Source organism: Bombina bombina, chromosome 2, assembly GCF_027579735.1.
Source record: "Bombina bombina isolate aBomBom1 chromosome 2, aBomBom1.pri, whole genome shotgun sequence".
NCBI classification, from domain to species: Eukaryota; Metazoa; Chordata; class Amphibia; order Anura; family Bombinatoridae; genus Bombina; species Bombina bombina.
The window spans coordinates 990,750,912-990,769,748 of NC_069500.1; the positions used below are offsets into that span (position 1 = coordinate 990,750,912).

The 18,837-nt window shown below is 40.7% G+C and overlaps 1 protein-coding gene across 1 annotated transcript in view; it reads left to right on the forward strand.

The window, feature by feature from the left end:
* Positions 1–18,837, forward strand: part of LOC128649951 (cytochrome P450 2U1) — a 247,111-nt gene that overhangs the window by 91,551 nt on the left and 136,723 nt on the right. The window contains exon 2 of the mRNA XM_053703525.1: positions 1–381. This exon is cut by the window's left edge and continues 255 nt beyond it. Within this exon, the coding sequence (XP_053559500.1) occupies positions 1–381 (381 nt within the window). The remainder of the gene's footprint in view (positions 382–18,837) is intronic.

The following is an 18,837-nucleotide window of genomic DNA, read 5'->3' on the forward strand; positions in this document are numbered from 1 at the left end:
AGAGCATGCTGAGTATGATGTCACGGGGACTAGAGATCAGTGTCAACAGCGAAGCCGTCATGACAAATGTTTTCTCTTGGATGTATTATCTGCCCTTTGGACCTTTTAGAGAGCTTAGGGAAGTTGTAATTGACATCACAGCCTTTCTCAAGAGGATCATTGAAGAGCACAAGAAATCCTTAAACCCGGAGAACCCTAGGGATTTTATTGATATGTACCTGCTTCATATAGAAGAAGAGGAAAAGAACCAAGCTGAGAGTAGCTTTAACACAGACTATTTGTTTTATATTATTGGGGATCTTTTTATTGCAGGTACCGACACAACTACAAACACGCTTGTATGGTCTCTGCTATATATGTGCCATCACACAGATGTACAAGGTAACTGTTCTTTATGTATTATTATATTGTTTAACCAGTTAGATTATGTTAGCTTTAATGTCTCAGTAATTTGATGGTTTACACAAGTAGTTCATTTTTTGTCTCCCCTTTTTACTTGATAATAACATTTCTAGTTTCACAGTAATGTGACTATTTTAATTAAAAATGTAAATATTTATATAGAAAATGGCACTATACACTTCTTTGTCATTTTTAATAGTCGTTTAGCCTCTGAATAGCAGAGGAACCTCAGTAAAAATATAAAGCAAGTGTTTAGTTTCATTGTCTTATAGACACCTGTATTAACAGTTGCTGTCATATGCTACTCCTTACCAACCCACCATGCTCCTACTACAGTTAAACCTACAACTATAAAGGGATACTGAACCCAATTTCTCCAACATAGGTGTGTCCGGTCCACGGCGTCATCCTTACTTGTGGGATATTCTCTTCCCCAACAGGAAATGGCAAAGAGCCCAGCAAAGCTGGTCACATGATCCCTCCTAGGCTCCGCCTTCCCCAGTCATTCTCTTTGCCGTTGTACAGGCAACATCTCCACGGAGATGGCTTAGAGTTTTTTGGTGTTTAACTGTAGTTTTTATTATTCAATCAAGAGTTTGTTATTTTAAAATAGTGCTGGTATGTACTATTTACTCTGAAACAGAAAGGTGATGAAGATTTCTGTTTGTAAGAGGAAAATGATTTTAGCAACCGTTACTAAAATCGATGGCTGTTTCCACACAGGACTGTTGAGAGGAATTAACTTCAGTTGGGGGAAACAGTGAGCAGACTTTTGCTGCTTGAGGTATGACACATTTCTAACAAGACGATGTAATGCTGGAAGCTGTCATTTTCCCTATGGGATCCGGTAAGCCATTTTTATTACATAAGAAAAAAAAAAAAGCTTCACAAGGGCTTTTAAGACTGTAGACATTTTCTGGGCTAAAACGATTGATATATAAGCACATTTTAATACTTCATAGCTTTGAGGAATTATTTTATTCTTGGGAATTATGTAAAATAACCGGCAGGCACTGTATTGGACACCTTATTCTCTAGGGGCTTTCCCTAATCATAGGCAGAGCCTCATTTTCGCGCCTCTATTGCGCACTTGTTTTTGGGAAGCATGACATGCAGATGCATGTGTGAGGAGCTCTGATACATAGAAAAGACTTTCTGAAGGCGTCATTTGGTATCGTATTCCCCTTTGGGCTTGGTTGGGTCTCAGCAAAGCAGATACCAGGGACTGTAAAGGGGTTAAATATAAAAACGGCTCCGGTTCCGTTATTTTAAGAGTTAAAGCTTTCAAATTTGGTGTGCACTGTGGTGAAATTTTGGTGAATTTTGAACAATTCCTTCATACTTTTTCACATTTGCAGTAATAAAGTGTGTTCAGTTTAAAATTTAAAGTGACAGTAACGGTTTTATTTTAAAACGTTTTTTGTACTTTGTTATCAAGTTTATGCCTGTTTAACATGTCTGAACTACCAGATAGACTGTGTTCTGTATGTGGGGAAGCCAAGGTTCCTTCTCATTTAAATAGATGTGATTTATGTGACACAAAATTTAGAGAAAATGATGCCCAAGATGATTCCTCAAGTGAGGGGAGTAAGCATGGTACTGCATCATCCCCTCCTTCGTCTACACCAGTCTTGCCCACACAGGAGGCCCCTAGTACATCTAGTGCGCCAATACTCCTTACTATGCAACAATTAACGGCTGTAATGGATAATTCTATCAAAAACATTTTAGCCAAAATGCCCACTTATCAGCGAAAGCGCGACTGCTCTGTTTTAGAAAATACTGAAGAGCATGAGGACGCTGATGATATTGGTTCTGAAGTGCCCCTACACCAATCTGAGGGGGCCAGGGAGGTTTTGTCTGAGGGAGAAATTTCAGATTCAGGGAAAATTTCTCAACAAGCTGAACCTGATGTAATTACATTCAAATTTAAATTGGAACATCTCCGCGCCCTGCTTAAGGAGGTGTTATCTACTCTGGATGATTGTGAGAATTTGGTCATTCCAGAGAAATTATGTAAAATGGACAAGTTCCTAGAGGTCCCGGGGCCCCCCGAAGCTTTTCCTATACCCAAGCGGGTGGCGGACATTGTAAACAAAGAATGGGAAAGGCCCGGCATACCTTTCGTCCCTCCCCCTATATTTAAGAAATTGTTTCCTATGGTCGACCCCAGAAAGGACTTATGGCAGACAGTCCCCAAGGTCGAGGGGGCGGTTTCTACTCTAAACAAACGCACCACTATACCCATAGAAGATAGTTGTGCTTTCAAAGATCCTATGGATAAAAAATTAGAGGGTTTGCTTAAAAAGATGTTTGTTCAGCAAGGTTACCTTCTACAACCAATTTCATGCATTGTTCCTGTCACTACAGCAGCGTGTTTCTGGTTCGATGAACTAGAAAAGGCGCTCAATAAAGTTTCTTCTTATGAGGAGATTTTGGACAGAATTCATGCTCTCAAATTGGCTAACTCTTTCACCCTAGACGCCACTTTGCAATTGGCTAGATTAGCGGCGAAAAATTCTGGGTTTGCTATTGTGGCGCGCAGAGCGCTTTGGCTAAAATCTTGGTCAGCGGATGCGTCTTCCAAGAACAAATTGCTTAACATTCCTTTCAAGGGGAAAACGCTGTTTGGCCCTGACTTGAAAGAGATTATTTCTGATATCACTGGGGGCAAGGGCCACGCCCTTCCTCAGGATAGGTCTTTCAAGGCCAAAAATAAACCTAATTTTCGTCCCTTTCGCAGAAACGGACCAGCCCCAAGTGCTACGTCCTCTAAGCAAGAGGGTAATACTTCTCAAGCCAAGCCAGCCTGGAGGCCAATGCAAGGCTGGAACAAAGGTAAGCAGGCCAAGAAACCTGCCATGGACCGGATCTGGTGGGGGGCAGACTCTCTCTCTTCGCTCAGGCTTGGGCAAGAGATGTTCTGGATCCTTGGGTGCTAGAAATAGTCTCCCAAGGTTATCTTCTGGAATTCAAGGGGCTTCCCCCGAGGGGGAGGTTCCACAGGTCTCAATTGTCTTCAGACCACATAAAAAAACAGGCATTCTTACATTGTGTAGAAGACCTGTTAAAAATGGGAGTGATTCATCCTGTTCCATTAGGAGAACAAGGGATGGGGTTCTACTCCAATCTGTTCGTAGTTCCCAAAAAAGAGGGAACATTCAGACCAATCTTAGATCTCAAGATCCTAAACAAGTTTCTCAAGGTTCCATCGTTCAAAATGGAAACCATTCGAACAATTCTTCCTTCCATCCAGGAAGGTCAATTCATGACCACGGTGGATTTAAAGGATGCGTATCTACATATTCCTATCCACAAGGAACATCATCGGTTCCTAAGGTTCGCATTTCTGGACAAGCATTACCAGTTTGTGGCACTTCCGTTCGGATTAGCCACTGCTCCAAGAATTTTCACAAAGGTGCTAGGGTCCCTTCTAGCGGTGCTAAGACCAAGGGGCATTGCAGTAGTACCTTACTTGGACGACATTCTGATTCAAGCGTCGTCCCTTCCACAAGCAAAGGCTCACACGGACATTGTCCTGGCCTTTCTCAGATCTCACGGGTGGAAAGTGAACGTAGAAAAAAGTTCTCTATCTCCGTCAACAAGGGTTCCCTTCTTGGGAACAATAATAGACTCCTTAGAAATGAGGATTTTTCTGACAGAGGCCAGAAAATCAAAACTTCTAAACTCTTGTCAAATACTTCATTCTGTTCCTCTTCCTTCCATAGCGCAGTGCATGGAAGTAATAGGTTTGATGGTAGCGGCAATGGACATAGTTCCTTTTGCGCGAATTCATCTAAGACCATTACAACTGTGCATGCTCAGTCAGTGGAATGGGGATTATACAGACTTGTCTCCGACGATACAAGTAGATCAGAGGACCAGAGATTCACTCCGTTGGTGGCTGTCCCTGGACAACCTGTCACAGGGGATGAGCTTCCGCAGACCAGAGTGGGTCATTGTCACGACCGACGCCAGTCTGGTGGGCTGGGGCGCGGTCTGGGGACCCCTGAAAGCTCAGGGTCTTTGGTCTCGGGAAGAATCTCTTCTCCCGATATATATTCTGGAACTGAGAGCGATATTCAATGCTCTCAAGGCTTGGCCTCAGCTAGCAAAGGCCAAATTCATACGGTTTCAATCAGACAACATGACGACTGTTGCGTACATCAACCATCAGGGGGGAACAAGGAGTTCCCTGGCGATGGAAGAAGTGACCAAAATCATTCAATGGGCGGAGACTCACTCCTGCCACTTGTCTGCAATCCACATCCCAGGAGTGGAAAATTGGGAAGTCGTCAGACATTTCATCCGGGGGAGTGGGAACTCCATCCGGAAATCTTTGCCCAAATTACTCAGTTATGGGGCATTCCAGACATGGATCTGATGGCCTCTCGTCAGAACTTCAAGGTTCCTTGCTACAGGTCCAGATCCAGGGATCCCAAGGCGACTCTAGTAGATGCACTAGTAGCACCTTGGACCTTCAAACTAGCTTATGTATTCCCGCCGTTTCCTCTCATCCCCAGGCTGGTAGCCAGGATCAATCAGGAGAGGGCATCGGTGATCTTGATAGCTCCTGCGTGGCCACGCAGGACTTGGTATGCAGACCTGGTGAATATGTCATCGGCTCCACCATGGAAGCTACCTTTGAGACGGGACCTTCTTGTTCAAGGTCCGTTCGAACATCCGAATCTGGTCTCACTCCAACTGACTGCTTGGAGATTGAACGCTTGATCTTATCAAAGCGAGGGTTCTCAGATTCTGTCATTGATACTCTTGTTCAGGCTAGAAAGCCTGTAACTAGAAAAATCTACCACAAAATATGGAAAAAATATATCTGTTGGTGTGAATCTAAAGGATTCCCTTGGGACAAGATAAAAATTCCTAAGATTCTATCCTTTCTTCAAGAAGGTTTTGGAGAAAGGATTATCTGCAAGTTCCTTGAAGGGACAGATTTCTGCCTTGTCTGTGTTACTTCACAAAAAGCTGGCAGCTGTGCCAGATGTTCAAGCCTTTGTTCAGGCTCTGGTTAGAATCAAGCCTGTTTACAAACCTTTGACTCCTCCTTGGAGTCTCAATTTAGTTCTTTCAGTTCTTCAGGGGGTTCCGTTTGAACCCTTACATTCCGTTGATATTAAGTTATTATCTTGGAAAGTTTTGTTTTTGGTTGCAATTTCTTCTGCTAGAAGAGTTTCAGAATTATCTGCTCTGCAGTGTTCTCCTCCTTATCTGGTGTTCCATGCAGATAAGGTGGTTTTGCGTACTAAACCTGGTTTTCTTCCGAAAGTTGTTTCTAACAAAAACATTAACCAGGAGATAGTCGTGCCTTCTTTGTGTCCGAATCCAGTTTCAAAGAAGGAACGTTTGTTGCACAATTTGGACGTAGTTCGTGCTCTAAAATTCTATTTAGATGCTACAAAGGATTTTAGACAAACATCTTCCTTGTTTGTTGTTTATTCTGGTAAAAGGAGAGGTCAAAAAGCAACTTCTACCTCTCTCTCTTTTTGGCTTAAAAGCATCATCAGATTGGCTTACGAGACTGCCGGACGGCAGCCTCCTGAAAGAATCACAGCTCATTCCACTAGGGCTGTGGCTTCCACATGGGCCTTCAAGAACGAGGCTTCTGTTGATCAGATATGTAAGGCAGCGACTTGGTCTTCACTGCACACTTTTACTAAATTTTACAAATTTGATACTTTTGCTTCTTCTGAGGCTATTTTTGGGAGAAAGGTTTTGCAAGCCGTGGTGCCGTCCATCTAGGTGACCTGATTTGCTCCCTCCCTTCATCCGTGTCCTAAAGCTTTGGTATTGGTTCCCACAAGTAAGGATGACGCCGTGGACCGGACACACCTATGTTGGAGAAAACAGAATTTATGTTTACCTGATAAATTACTTTCTCCAACGGTGTGTCCGGTCCACGGCCCGCCCTGGTTTTTTAATCAGGTCTGATAATTTATTTTCTTTAACTACAGTCACCACGGTATCATATGATTTCTCCTATGCAAATATTCCTCCTTTACGTCGGTCGAATGACTGGGGAAGGCGGAGCCTAGGAGGGATCATGTGACCAGCTTTGCTGGGCTCTTTGCCATTTCCTGTTGGGGAAGAGAATATCCCACAAGTAAGGATGACGCCGTGGACCGGACACACCGTTGGAGAAAGTAATTTATCAGGTAAACATAAATTCTGTTTTTTTTTTATTTCATGATTCAGAAACAGCATGTAATTTTAAGCAACCTTCTAATTTACTCCTATTACCAATTTTTCTTCGTTCTCTTGGTATCTTTATTTGAAAAAGCAGGAATGTAAGCTTATGGTGGGCCAAAGAAAAATTGACAGTAGGAGAAAATTAGAAAGTTGCTTAAAATTGCATGCTCTATCTGAATCATGAAAGACATTTTTTTTATTTAGTATCCCTTTAAGAGCTTCACACTTTACCACTTTCTACCACTCCACTCGTTGCAAACCTAACTTACCCAGCCTTTTTTTTCCATCCATTTAGAAGAGAAGGTGTGCTGGATAATGACTTTGAGCAGCCCCCTATTATATAATTTAAACAGGGAAGATAGCCATATTATATATAGGTGTTCCCTGCTGTTAATGGTGGAGGATGATTTTATGAAACTCATAAGTGCAAAAGCCCACGTTTTTGTTGAATATAATGACTGTGGGTTTGAGTTCAGATTGAAAACCCACAGGGACAATGGTGAAACTAGGAATTAGATAGAGACATTCCTAAAGGTGGATTGTATCATGAGTTTTGTGATTTTATTGTAGGGGTATTCAGGTGGCTGATGCCCTTTGTGAGAATTAGAGGATCTGCGGGAGTTTTTTTGTGAGGTTTGGTATGCAGAATAGGGGGTTTCTTGCAGAAGGAGTGATGTTGGGTTAGGTCTTGTGGGGAGTCCTTGACAAGTGGTACTAGATGGGGCTGCGGTGTTTTTTCTTTTTCTTTCATAAGGTGATTAGAGTCCATGAGCCATTACTCCTGTGATTCAACTCCTGGGGGCATATTTATCAAGCTCCATATGGAGCTTGAAGCCCTGTGTTTCTGGCGAGCCTGAAATAAAAAATATGAAAATACGAAAAATAACAAACACTAAATTCAAAAAATAACAAATGAAATTATCAAAAATAAAAACAATTGGGGGGGCGGAGCCAGCTACTGAAGTGACTGGACGTGTTCTTGGGGAGCTTCTGGCTTATAACTCTTATGTTTGGGGTAATCGATTAAATACAAGCTTAATTTTCCAACCAAAGAACTTAAGATCATAAACCTACCCTAGGGATACAAAATGGACATAGCGACTGCCTTGTAGATGTGCTACAGGCTCATGCCTCTCAGTACAATCATGTGGCGAGAGACGCCATTATATGAACTGGAAGCCTAAGTCTCTTCAACTGTACCTACACGGGTCCCCTACAGTTTTACCCCCAAAACAACAATACAGTCTGTGTAGAGACGACAAACGAGCAGTCACCATCGCGGTCGAAAAGACTGGCTACAAACCGAAGACAGCGGTGCCGACCACGCAACAGAAGCTGCAGACGAAAGCAGGAGTAATCGGCCATAACCACTCTACCCTGCAAGACATATCCAGTGTGGCACCACAACACTCACATCTTATAACTAGCCTTATGCACAGAAAAGGCTAACGTACACAGCCTCCTGTATATTACTGAAGTTAGCATAACTGTATGTAAGGGAATGGAGCCTCATACAGATAAGCTAATGGAGAAAATATGTAACCTCTTGAATAAGCACTTCTTGAGGCTTGAGAGACAGCTGGAACCCGCATGGCCACATGGAGAACCTGAGACTCAGGGTGAGACCATGGTAATTCCTAAGGCTGCAGCTAACTTAACAGATGTGGGACAGCCCATAAGCTATACACTCTCTGGGCAATACCGTAGTTTGCTATCAACACACCAGCGATATGAGGAGAGAGTTTTAGAGGATCATCAATCTCTGTATAGGGGAATGAAGCTAAGTGCAACCTCATCATGTTCCTTGCTAATATGGCCGTCTGGTACTGTCAATTCAGCTCACAAAGCAGCGGTTGACTATGCTACACAGGAGGTAAACCCTGGATCTCGGGACACTTCAACACTGGGCATAAGCCGACACATCCTTGGAAGCAATAATAAGAGCAACAGTGCTATTGAGAGGTTTGGAGATATCAGGAGGGAACACAACTTCTGGGCAGCTGAGTTCTCATTATATCAGAACGGCTCTAATGTCAACTTTAATCCTATTGACTGCGCTCATTTGTAATAACTTGGGCCAAGAGGTAACCTATATGTTCATTCCCTATACAATTTCTACGTTTATTACGATAAGAGATTGGAGATCCACTCCAGTTAGATTCTGGACATATCCCAAATTCCATCTATGTCACTATAAATAACAGTGAACTAAGCCCTCGTACCACCACCTTAGAACCAATTATTACAGTCATAGACTAATATTTATTATTATTATATGCCAATGCGCTGCCTTCTATACTCATCTCTTAATATGTCAACATTAAGACAGTATGTGTTTATTTGTGTTCTCTCAAAAACAGGGTATTATGTGTACTGTATCAATTCACACATCCAACTGTATACTAGTCCCACAGAGCTCAATATGGTATCCTCCCTATTAGTTATAGACTCTTGCTTAATTATGTTACTTGCCTGTCGCTGGGTATAGGGCCCATACCCAGAGGACAGGATTAAATTATAATGGTACGGATGCATTTGTGTTTTGATATAAATCAATGTAACCCATATCACATCCTACCACTATGGAGGTAGGTACTGATTTACGCTGGGACTACTTCCATTTCGGATGTACTTCTTATCCAACAGTTAAAATTAAACTTTGTAAACACTTCCAGATGTTTACAAAAATATTAAATGTATTAACTTCATAAGTAATGACAATAGCGCATGTAGAGAACTATTTATATTATCAACAGTGGTTGCCTAGTGGAGGGCTGGTATTTCCTATTCTTGACAACCCCACCCATACAGTTAGCTTTACTACAATATGCCAATCATTGATCCCTATAATACCAGAAATTACAGGAGAACTATCGACCTGTTGTTGGACAGACCTCCACCCCCCCTCATATAGAACTTTGGCACCTTTGATTGTGACCAGAGTCCTATTGCGTGGTTTCCCTTGATACATACCGCAATTTAAAATAATGTTTTTTCAACCAGATACCCAGACTTAGGTGGTTCATATATGTTCTTAGTTACCCTTATAGTCTTTATATACAAAGATCCACAGTTTAATATCTATTTTCTACATTATTATGGGTTCATTCGAAGCACCCCTTCATTCTTGTTATGCTATAAAATAAGTTTTATAGGTGAAAAAGAGAAGAATGATCCAAAAACAATGGAGCCCCACAGGAAGAATAAATAAATGCAAACTTTATTCAGATGCTTAAAAAATAGCAATGACCACACAAACAAAGTAGAGTAAGTGCTGAACTCAGACGTAGCCGAACATCCAGCCTAATGAAAGGAAAAATTTCTGACCGGTTTCGGTCTAAATAATTGTAATCATAGACATAATTGAACACACATTAGTGGTGTTTAAAAAGGATAAGAACACAATTCCATTGGCTGCGATTGATAAGGTACTAACCACTTAATGGAATATTTAAAGTTAAACTACTCTAATTCAATTTGGAGTGAATATATAAACTTACTCATATCAGATTGGCTCTTTAAACCAAGTGTAAGGTGAATAAACATTAGTTACCACAACTATATTGCGTGCAGGGGGCCAGCCTGGAACACAATTGTAACATGCCATGTACAGATACATTCAAATACAGTAAAATCTGATACAAAAAATGTTTGACCACAATACAAGGTTATCAGACACCAAGAATCAAAAAAGTCAAAAGAAAATAATTAAAAAAAAACAGCATACATGAATATACATATGGATATAAAGATAAACTTATAGGTTCCGCAGCACATAAGAAATATATCAAGCAGAATATAAATCTATCAACACTTATTACTATATGAAAGTGCAGGCAGCAACAATATCTACTTCATGGCTCAAATAATTTGAATACCAGTGATCACAACATAACCTCCTGGTGCAGATGTAGAGCTCATAAATGTTAATGCTAATTATACAATATATGGGTTCTCTCATATGTTACCGTTCCTATTACAACACATCAACCCTCTTCTAGCAAGTAGTGGTATCTATTTATAATTAAAATATTAAGGTTATCTAATTATAATTATAACATGGGGTGGAGGCACTCCCTATATACCCATTCTAAGGCAACAGCACTCTAATGCCATATAATATATATATATATAGGGCCATAACCAAATCCCAGGGGCAACTAAATGTATATTTTATTGAAAAAATAATAAACATATAAAAGAAAGTAGTGGCCCTGACTCCAGCCGTAACAAGCCCTAATATTGGGGCTGACAAAATGTAAATGCAAAAATAAGGGTTAACGTTTGAAGCATATAAAGCCATTTTTTAAATTTATTTATACAGGGAGTGCAGAATTATTAGGCAAATGAGTATTTTGACCACATCATCCTCTTTATGCATGTTGTCTTACTCCAAGCTGTATAGGCTCGAAAGCCTACTACCAATTAAGCATATTAGGTGATGTGCATCTCTGTAATGATAAGGGGTGTGGTCTAATGACATCAACACCCTATATCAGGTGTGCATAATTATTAGGCAACTTCCTTTCCTTTGGCAAAATGGGTCAAAAGAAGGACTTGACAGGCTCAGAAAAGTCAAAAATAGTGAGATATCTTGCAGAGGGATGCAGCACTCTTAAAATTGCAAAGCTTCTGAAGCGTGATCATCGAACAATCAAGCGCTTCATTCAAAATAGTCAACAGGGTCGCAAGAAGCGTGTGGAAAAACCAAGGCGCAAAATAACTGCCCATGAACTGAGAAAAGTCAAGCGTGCAGCTGCCAAGATGCCACTTGCCACCAGTTTGGCCATATTTCAGAGCTGCAACATCACTGGAGTGCCCAAAAGCACAAGGTGTGCAATACTCATAGACATGGCCAAGGTAAGAAAGGCTGAAAGACGACCACCACTGAACAAGACACACAAGCTGAAACGTCAAGACTGGGCCAAGAAATATCTCAAGACTGATTTTTCTAAGGTTTTATGGACTGATGAAATGAGAGTGAGTCTTGATGGGCCAGATGGATGGGCCCGTGGCTGGATTGGTAAAGGGCAGAGAGCTCCAGTCCGACTCAGACGCCAGCAAGGTGGAGGTGGAGTACTGGTTTGGGCTGGTATCATCAAAGATGAGCTTGTGGGGCCTTTTCGGGTTGAGGATGGAGTCAAGCTCAACTCCCAGTCCTACTGCCAGTTTCTGGAAGACACCTTCTTCAAGCAGTGGTACAGGAAGAAGTCTGCATCCTTCAAGAAAAACATGATTTTCATGCAGGACAATGCTCCATCACACGCGTCCAAGTACTCCACAGCGTGGCTGGCAAGAAAGGGTATAAAAGAAGAAAATCTAATGACATGGCCTCCTTGTTCACCTGATCTGAACCCCATTGAGAACCTGTGGTCCATCATCAAATGTGAGATTTACAAGGAGGGAAAACAGTACACCTCTCTGAACAGTGTCTGGGAGGCTGTGGTTGCTGCTGCACACAATGTTGATGGTGAACAGATCAAAACACTGACAGAATCCATGGATGGCAGGCTTTTGAGTGTCCTTGCAAAGAAAGGTGGCTATATTGGTCACTGATTTGTTTTTGTTTTGTTTTTTGAATGTCAGAAATGTATATTTGTGAATGTTGAGATGTTATATTGGTTTCACTGGTAAAAATAAATAATTGAAATGGGTATATATTTGTTTTTTGTTAAGTTCCCTAATAATTATGCACAGTAATAGTCACCTGCACACACAGATATCCCCCTAAAATAGCTATAACTAAAAACAAACTAAAAACTACTTCCAAAACTATTCAGCTTTGGTATTAATGAGTTTTTTGGGTTCATTGAGAACATGGTTGTTGTTCAATAATAAAATTAATCCTCAAAAATACAACTTGCCTAATAATTCTGCACTCCCTGTAGGAGGCCTAGAAAAAACAAAAAAAACAATCACAGGGGTTAAATATGAGGAGCAACCCATCATCTCTGCCAAAAGTTAATAATGTCAAACTCGAAATTAAATCCCCTAGGTAGTAGGCTATCCAGTTTGTGGATCCAAAAGACCTCCTGTCTACTAAGAATCTTTAGTTTGTCTCCACCTCTTGGTGGTCTCACTACCTGTTCTATAGCCTGCCACCTAAAGGAAGTTTTATATGTGTCTAGATTATTACAAATCATATGACACTTATGATAAGATGTACATGACAAGATATGTCTCAACTCTGTAAAGATTGTACTACCAACAACTTGTATTTCTGATTTGTACCATGGTTGAACCCGTTGTTGGGACGTATAATTTTCATTTCCTTTCTGTAATATTGAAAATCTTCAATAAAAACTATCTAAAAAAAACAAAAAACAATTACACCTAATCTAATATAAAAATAAAAAGCCCCCCCCAATAAAAAACCCTAGCCTACAATAAACTACCAGTAACCCTTTAAAAGGGCCTTTTGTAGGGCATTGCCCTAAAGAAATCAGCTCTTTTACCTGGAAAAAATACAAAGACCCCCCCCAACAGTAAAACCTACAACCCAACCAACCCCCTAAAATAAAAAAACCTAACTCTAACAAAAACCTAAGCTACCCATTGCCCTGAAAAGGGCATTTGTATGGGCATTGCCCTTAAAAGGGCATCCAACCTCATCCAGGCGGCGAGAAGTCTTCATCCAGGCAGCGTCTTCTATCTTCATCCCAGCGGCGCCGAGCGGATCCATCCTTGAAGACATCCGGCGGGGAACGTCCTCTTCATACATTTACCGCCGTACACTGGATCTTCAATGCAAGGGAGCCTTTTCAAAATGGTGTCCCTTGCATTCTTATTGGCTGATTTGATTCTTGAAATTCAAATCAGCCAATAGGATGAGAGCTACTGAAATTCTATTGGCTGAATTGAATAGCCAATAGAACTTCATTAGCTCTCATCATATTGGCTGTTTTGAACAGCCAATAGGATTTCAGTAGCTCTCAACCTATTGGCTGATTTGAGTTTCAAGAATCAAATCAGCCAATAGGAATGCAAGGGAATGTAGGGCAATGCCCTACAAAAGGCAATTTTAAGGGCTATTGGTAGTTTATTGTAGGCTAGGGTTTTGTTTTTTGTTTTTTTTTGGGGGGGGGTTATTTTTATAGGGCTATTAGATTAGGTGTAATTGATTTTATTTTTGATAATTTACGGCTAGATTTAGAGTTTTGTCGGTAACGACCCGCGTAGCTAACGCTGGCTTTTTTCCCCACGCACCTTTTAAATACCGCTGGTATTTAGAGTTCACAGAAGGGCTGCGTTAGGCTCCAAAAAGGGAGCGTAGAGCATAATTTACCACCACTGCAACTCTCAATACCAACGGTGCTTACGGACGCGGCCAACTTCAAAAACGTGCTTGTGCACGATTCCCCCATAGGAAACAATAGGGCCGTTTGAGCTGAAAAAAAGTCTAACACCTGCAAAAAAGCAGCGTTCAGCTCCTAACGCAGCCCCATTGTTTCCTATGGGGAAACACTTCCTAAGTCTGCACCTAACACCCTAACATGTATCCCGAGTCTAAACACCCCTAACCTTACACTTATTAGCCCCTAATCTGCCGCCCCCACTATCGCTGACCCCTGCATATTTTTTTAACCCCTAATCTGCCGCTCCGTACACCGCCGCAACCTACGTTATCCCTATGAACCCCTAATCTACTGCCCCTAACCTCCGCCGACCCCTATATTATATTTATTACCCCCTAATCTGCCCCCCCAACGTCGCCGCTACCTACCTAGAAAAGCTCTTTTACCTTACCATGCCCCAAAGAATTCTGCTCTTTTGCCTGAAAAAAAACATACAATACCCCCCCCAACATTACAACCCACCACCCACATACCCCTAATCTAACCCAAACCCCCCTTAAATAAACCTAACACTAAGCCCCTGAAGATCTTCCTACCTTATCTTCACCACGCCGGGTATCACCGATCGGTCCAGAAGAGCTTCCGAAGTTTTCATCCAAGCCCAAGCGGGGGCTGAAGAAGTCCATCATCGGGCTGAAGTCTTGATCCAAGCGGGCGCTGAAGAAGTCCATCATCGGGCTGAAGTCTTGATCCAAGCGGGCGCTGAAGAGGTCCATCATCGGGCTGAAGTCTTCTATCAATCGGCATCTTCAATCTTCTTTCTTCCAGAGCCATCTTCTTCCAGCCGACGCGGATCCATCCTCTAAACGCCTACTCGCCGAATGACGGTTCCTTTAAATGACGTCATCCAAGATGGCGTCCCTCGAATTCCGATTGGCTGATAGGATTCTATCAGCCAATCGGAATTAAGGTAGGAAAATTCTGATTGGCTGATGGAATCAGCCAATCAGATTCAAGTTCAATCCGATTGGCAGATTGAGCTTGCATTCTGATCGGAACAGCCAATAAAATGCGAGCTCAATCTGATTGGATCAGCCAATCGGATTGAACTTGAATCTGATTGGCTGATTCCATCAGCCAATCAGAATTTTCCTATCTTAATTCCGATTGGCTGATAGAATCCTATCAGCCAATCGGAATTCGAGGGACGCCATCTTAGATGACGTCATTTAAAGGAACTGTCATTCGGCGAGTAGGCGTCGGTAGAAGAGGATGGATCCGCGTCGGCTGGAAGAAGATGGCTCCGGAAGAAAGAAGATTGAAGATGCCGATTTGATAGAAGACTTCAGCCCGATGATGGACTTCTTCAGCCCCCGCTTGGGCTTGGATGAAGACTTCGGAGGCTCTTCTGGACCGATCGGTGATACCCGGCGTGGTGAAGATAAGGTAGGAAGATCTTCAGGGGCTTAGTGTTAGGTTTCTTTAAGGGGGGTTTGGGTTAGATTAGGGGTATGAGGGTGGTGGGTTGTAATGTTGGGGGGGGTATTGTATGTTTTTTTTTCTGGCAAAAGAGCAGAATTCTTTGGGGCATGCCCCGCAAAAGGCCCTTTTAAGGGCTGGTAAGGTAAAAGAGCTTTTCTATTTTTATTTTAGAATAGGGTAGGGAATTTTTTTTATTTTGGGGGGCTTTGTTATTTTATTAGGGGGCTTAGAGTAGGTGTAATTAGCTTAAAATTGTTGTAATATTTTTCTAATGTTTGTAAAATATTTTTTTATTTTTTGTAACTTAGTTCTTTTTTATTTTTTGTACTTTAGTTAGTTTATTTAATTGTATTTATTTGTAGGTAGTTTATTTCATTAATTTATTGATAGTGTAGTGTTAGGTTTAATTGTAGATAATTGTAGGTATTTTATTTAATTAGATTATTGCTAGTGTAGTGTTAGGTTTAATTGTAACTTAGGTTAGGATTTATTTTACAGGTAATTTTGTAATTATTTTAACTAGGTAGCTATTAAATAGTTATTAACTATTTAATAGCTATTGTACCTGGTTAAAATAAATACAAAGTTGCCTGTAAAATAAATATAAATCCTAAAATAGCTACAATATAATTATAATTTATATTGTAGCTATATTAGTTTTTTTTTAAAGGTAAGTATTTAGCTTTAAATAGGAATAATTTATTTAATAAGAGTTAATTTATTTCGTTAGATAAAAATTATATTTAACTTAGGGGGGTGTTAGTGTTAGGGTTAGACTTAGCTTTAGGGTTTATACATTTATTAGAGTAGCGGTGGGGTCCAGTCGGCAGATTAGGGGTTAATACTTGAAGTTAGGTGTCGGCGATGTTATGGAGGGCAGATTAGGGGTTAATAATATTTATTATAGGGTTATTGAGGCGGGAGTGAGGCGGATTAGGGGTTAATAACTTTATTATAGTAGCGGTGAGGTCCAGTCTGCAGATTAGGGGTTAATAAGTGTAGGTAGGTGGGGGCGGCAGATTAGGGGTTAATAAATATAATATAGGGGTCGGCGGTGTTAGGGGCAGCAGATTAGGGGTACATAGGGATAATGTAGGTTGCGGCGGTGTGCGGTCGGCAGATTAGGGGTTAAAAAACTTTAATAGAGTGGTGGCGATGTGGGGGGACCTCGGTTAAGGGGTGCATAGGTAGTTTAGGGTGTTAGTGTACTTTAGAGCACAGTAGTTAAGAGCTTTATGAACCGGCGTTAGCCCAGAAAGCTCTTAACTCCTGGCTTTTCTCTGCGGCTGGAGTTTTGTCGTTAGATTTCTAACGCTCACTTCAGCCAAGACTCTAAATACCGGCGTTAGAAAGATCCCATTGAAAAGATAGGATACGCAAATGGCGTGAGGGGATCTGCGGTATGGAAAAGTCGCGGCTGCAAAGTGAGCGTTAGCCCTTTACCTACATGACTCTAAATACCAGCGGTAGCCCAAACCCAGCGTTAGGAGCCCCTAACGCTGGTTTTGACGGCTAACGCAGAACTCTAAATCTAGGCGTTAGTTTGTTATTTTTCGTAATTTAGTGTTTTGTTATTTTTCATATTTTCATATTTTTTAATTGGTAGTTATTTTAATTTTAGTATGTTACATTAATTGTTAGTTTAAACTTAGGGTTTTTTAATTTCACAGGTAAGTTTTTATGTATTTTAAGATAGGGATATTGTAATTTTAATTTAAAGTTAGGGGGTGATAGGTTTAGGGGTTAATAGTTTAATTTATTAGTGGCGATGTGGGGGGCTGGCGGTTTAGGGGTTAATATGTTTATTTAGTAGTGGCGATGTGGGGGCTAGCGGTTTAGGGGTTAATACGTTTAGTTAGTGGCGGCGGAATAGGGGTTAATAACTTTATTATAGCGGCGGGGATGTGGGCAGGCGGCAGATTATGGGGTTATAAATTTTAAATAGTGTTTGCGATGCGGGAGGGTGACGGTTTATGGGTTACTAGGTAGTTTATGGGTGTTAGTGTACTTTGTAACAGTTTAGTTATGAGATTTGTGAAACATTTTTGTTACACAAAATACATAACTACTGCTTTCAGATGGCGGTATGGATCGTGTCGGTATAGGCTGTAACACAAGCATTTTACAGCACAACCTGTAATACCGGCGCTATGAAAATCCCACGCAAAAACGTAATTTTTTTTTGAGTGATTGACGTTGCGTTACCATCTAAAATTCTTGCCGTAAAGCTATACCGAAATGACTCGTAATGGCTGCGTTACTGTTTTTACGCTGAAATTGCCATTTTTTCAGCGTTAAAACCGTAACGCACAACTCGTCAACTAGGTGAGTGTCTGCAGAAATATCTGGTGCAAGGTGCACTGTGAGTTGTCCTCAAAAGGTTAATTTCCAGGTTGATCAATTTCTCTTTCTGCCTCTTTTTTTGACCTGAGAGGAAGGTCAGTTAGATATTGGTTTGTTTGCCAGGAACAGCTAATCACAAGAATGAATACTGTGGAGGGCAAAGTTTAAAAATAAAATCTGTTCTGCTGAAAGGTTAGTTCATCTCTTATTAAGCAGTAGATAAGATTTGTGCATTGATACACAAAAAACTCTACTGATAGTGACTGTGGTTGTTTTTCTGCATAGTGTTTCTGCATACTGTAACTCAGCTGCTGAATATGTCACACTTACTAACTTATTCATAACAATAATGTTTATTTCAAGAGCATTAAGAATTAGAGCCTTAGACACAGATTACGTTTGGTAAATACAGGTGCCGTTATAAGGATCAGCTGCATGCTCTCATTCCTTTTAACGGTTTGTGGTTGTATTAAGTTGAAAAGTATTACATGGATGGGACATTGTTCGTTTATGTTTATTTTGTATTTGAAATAGATGGTTTTGCTAATTGACCCCAAAATTAATTATTCACAAGAACATGCCCATTCAAATAAACTGAGCCTGCAGGAAACTTAGACCTACTTATCCCTCTATACCCTAAAGCCAATACTTATGTACTGAAATTTTAAAGGGACATAAAACAAGTTGGGATAGAGACAAAATATAATATGTACTTTAATTACTTTACCTGCAAATTTATACTGCAGTGCCTCACCATTAACCCTTTCTTTTTAGTTTCTGAATTGTAAAGCTCTAACTCCCCCCACACATTTCCTTCTATGACTATATCTATATTGTTTTGGTAAAATATAAAAATGCATAGGGATTATCTGCTGGAGCATGCCTAGAAGCTGTGAACACATTGAAATACAATGCCTGTGTCTAAACACTGATAAGGGTGGGTGGAGTTGGCTTCTCCAGGCAGTTTAGCTATGTAATTCATTCTGCTTATTTTTGAAAATTATTTTAAAATACTTGCGAGCAATTTTTAAACAATATTTTTGCAAACTAGTTTTAATTAATTAGCCCTTTTAGGATATGCACAGATCTCAACCTGTTTTATGTCCCTTTA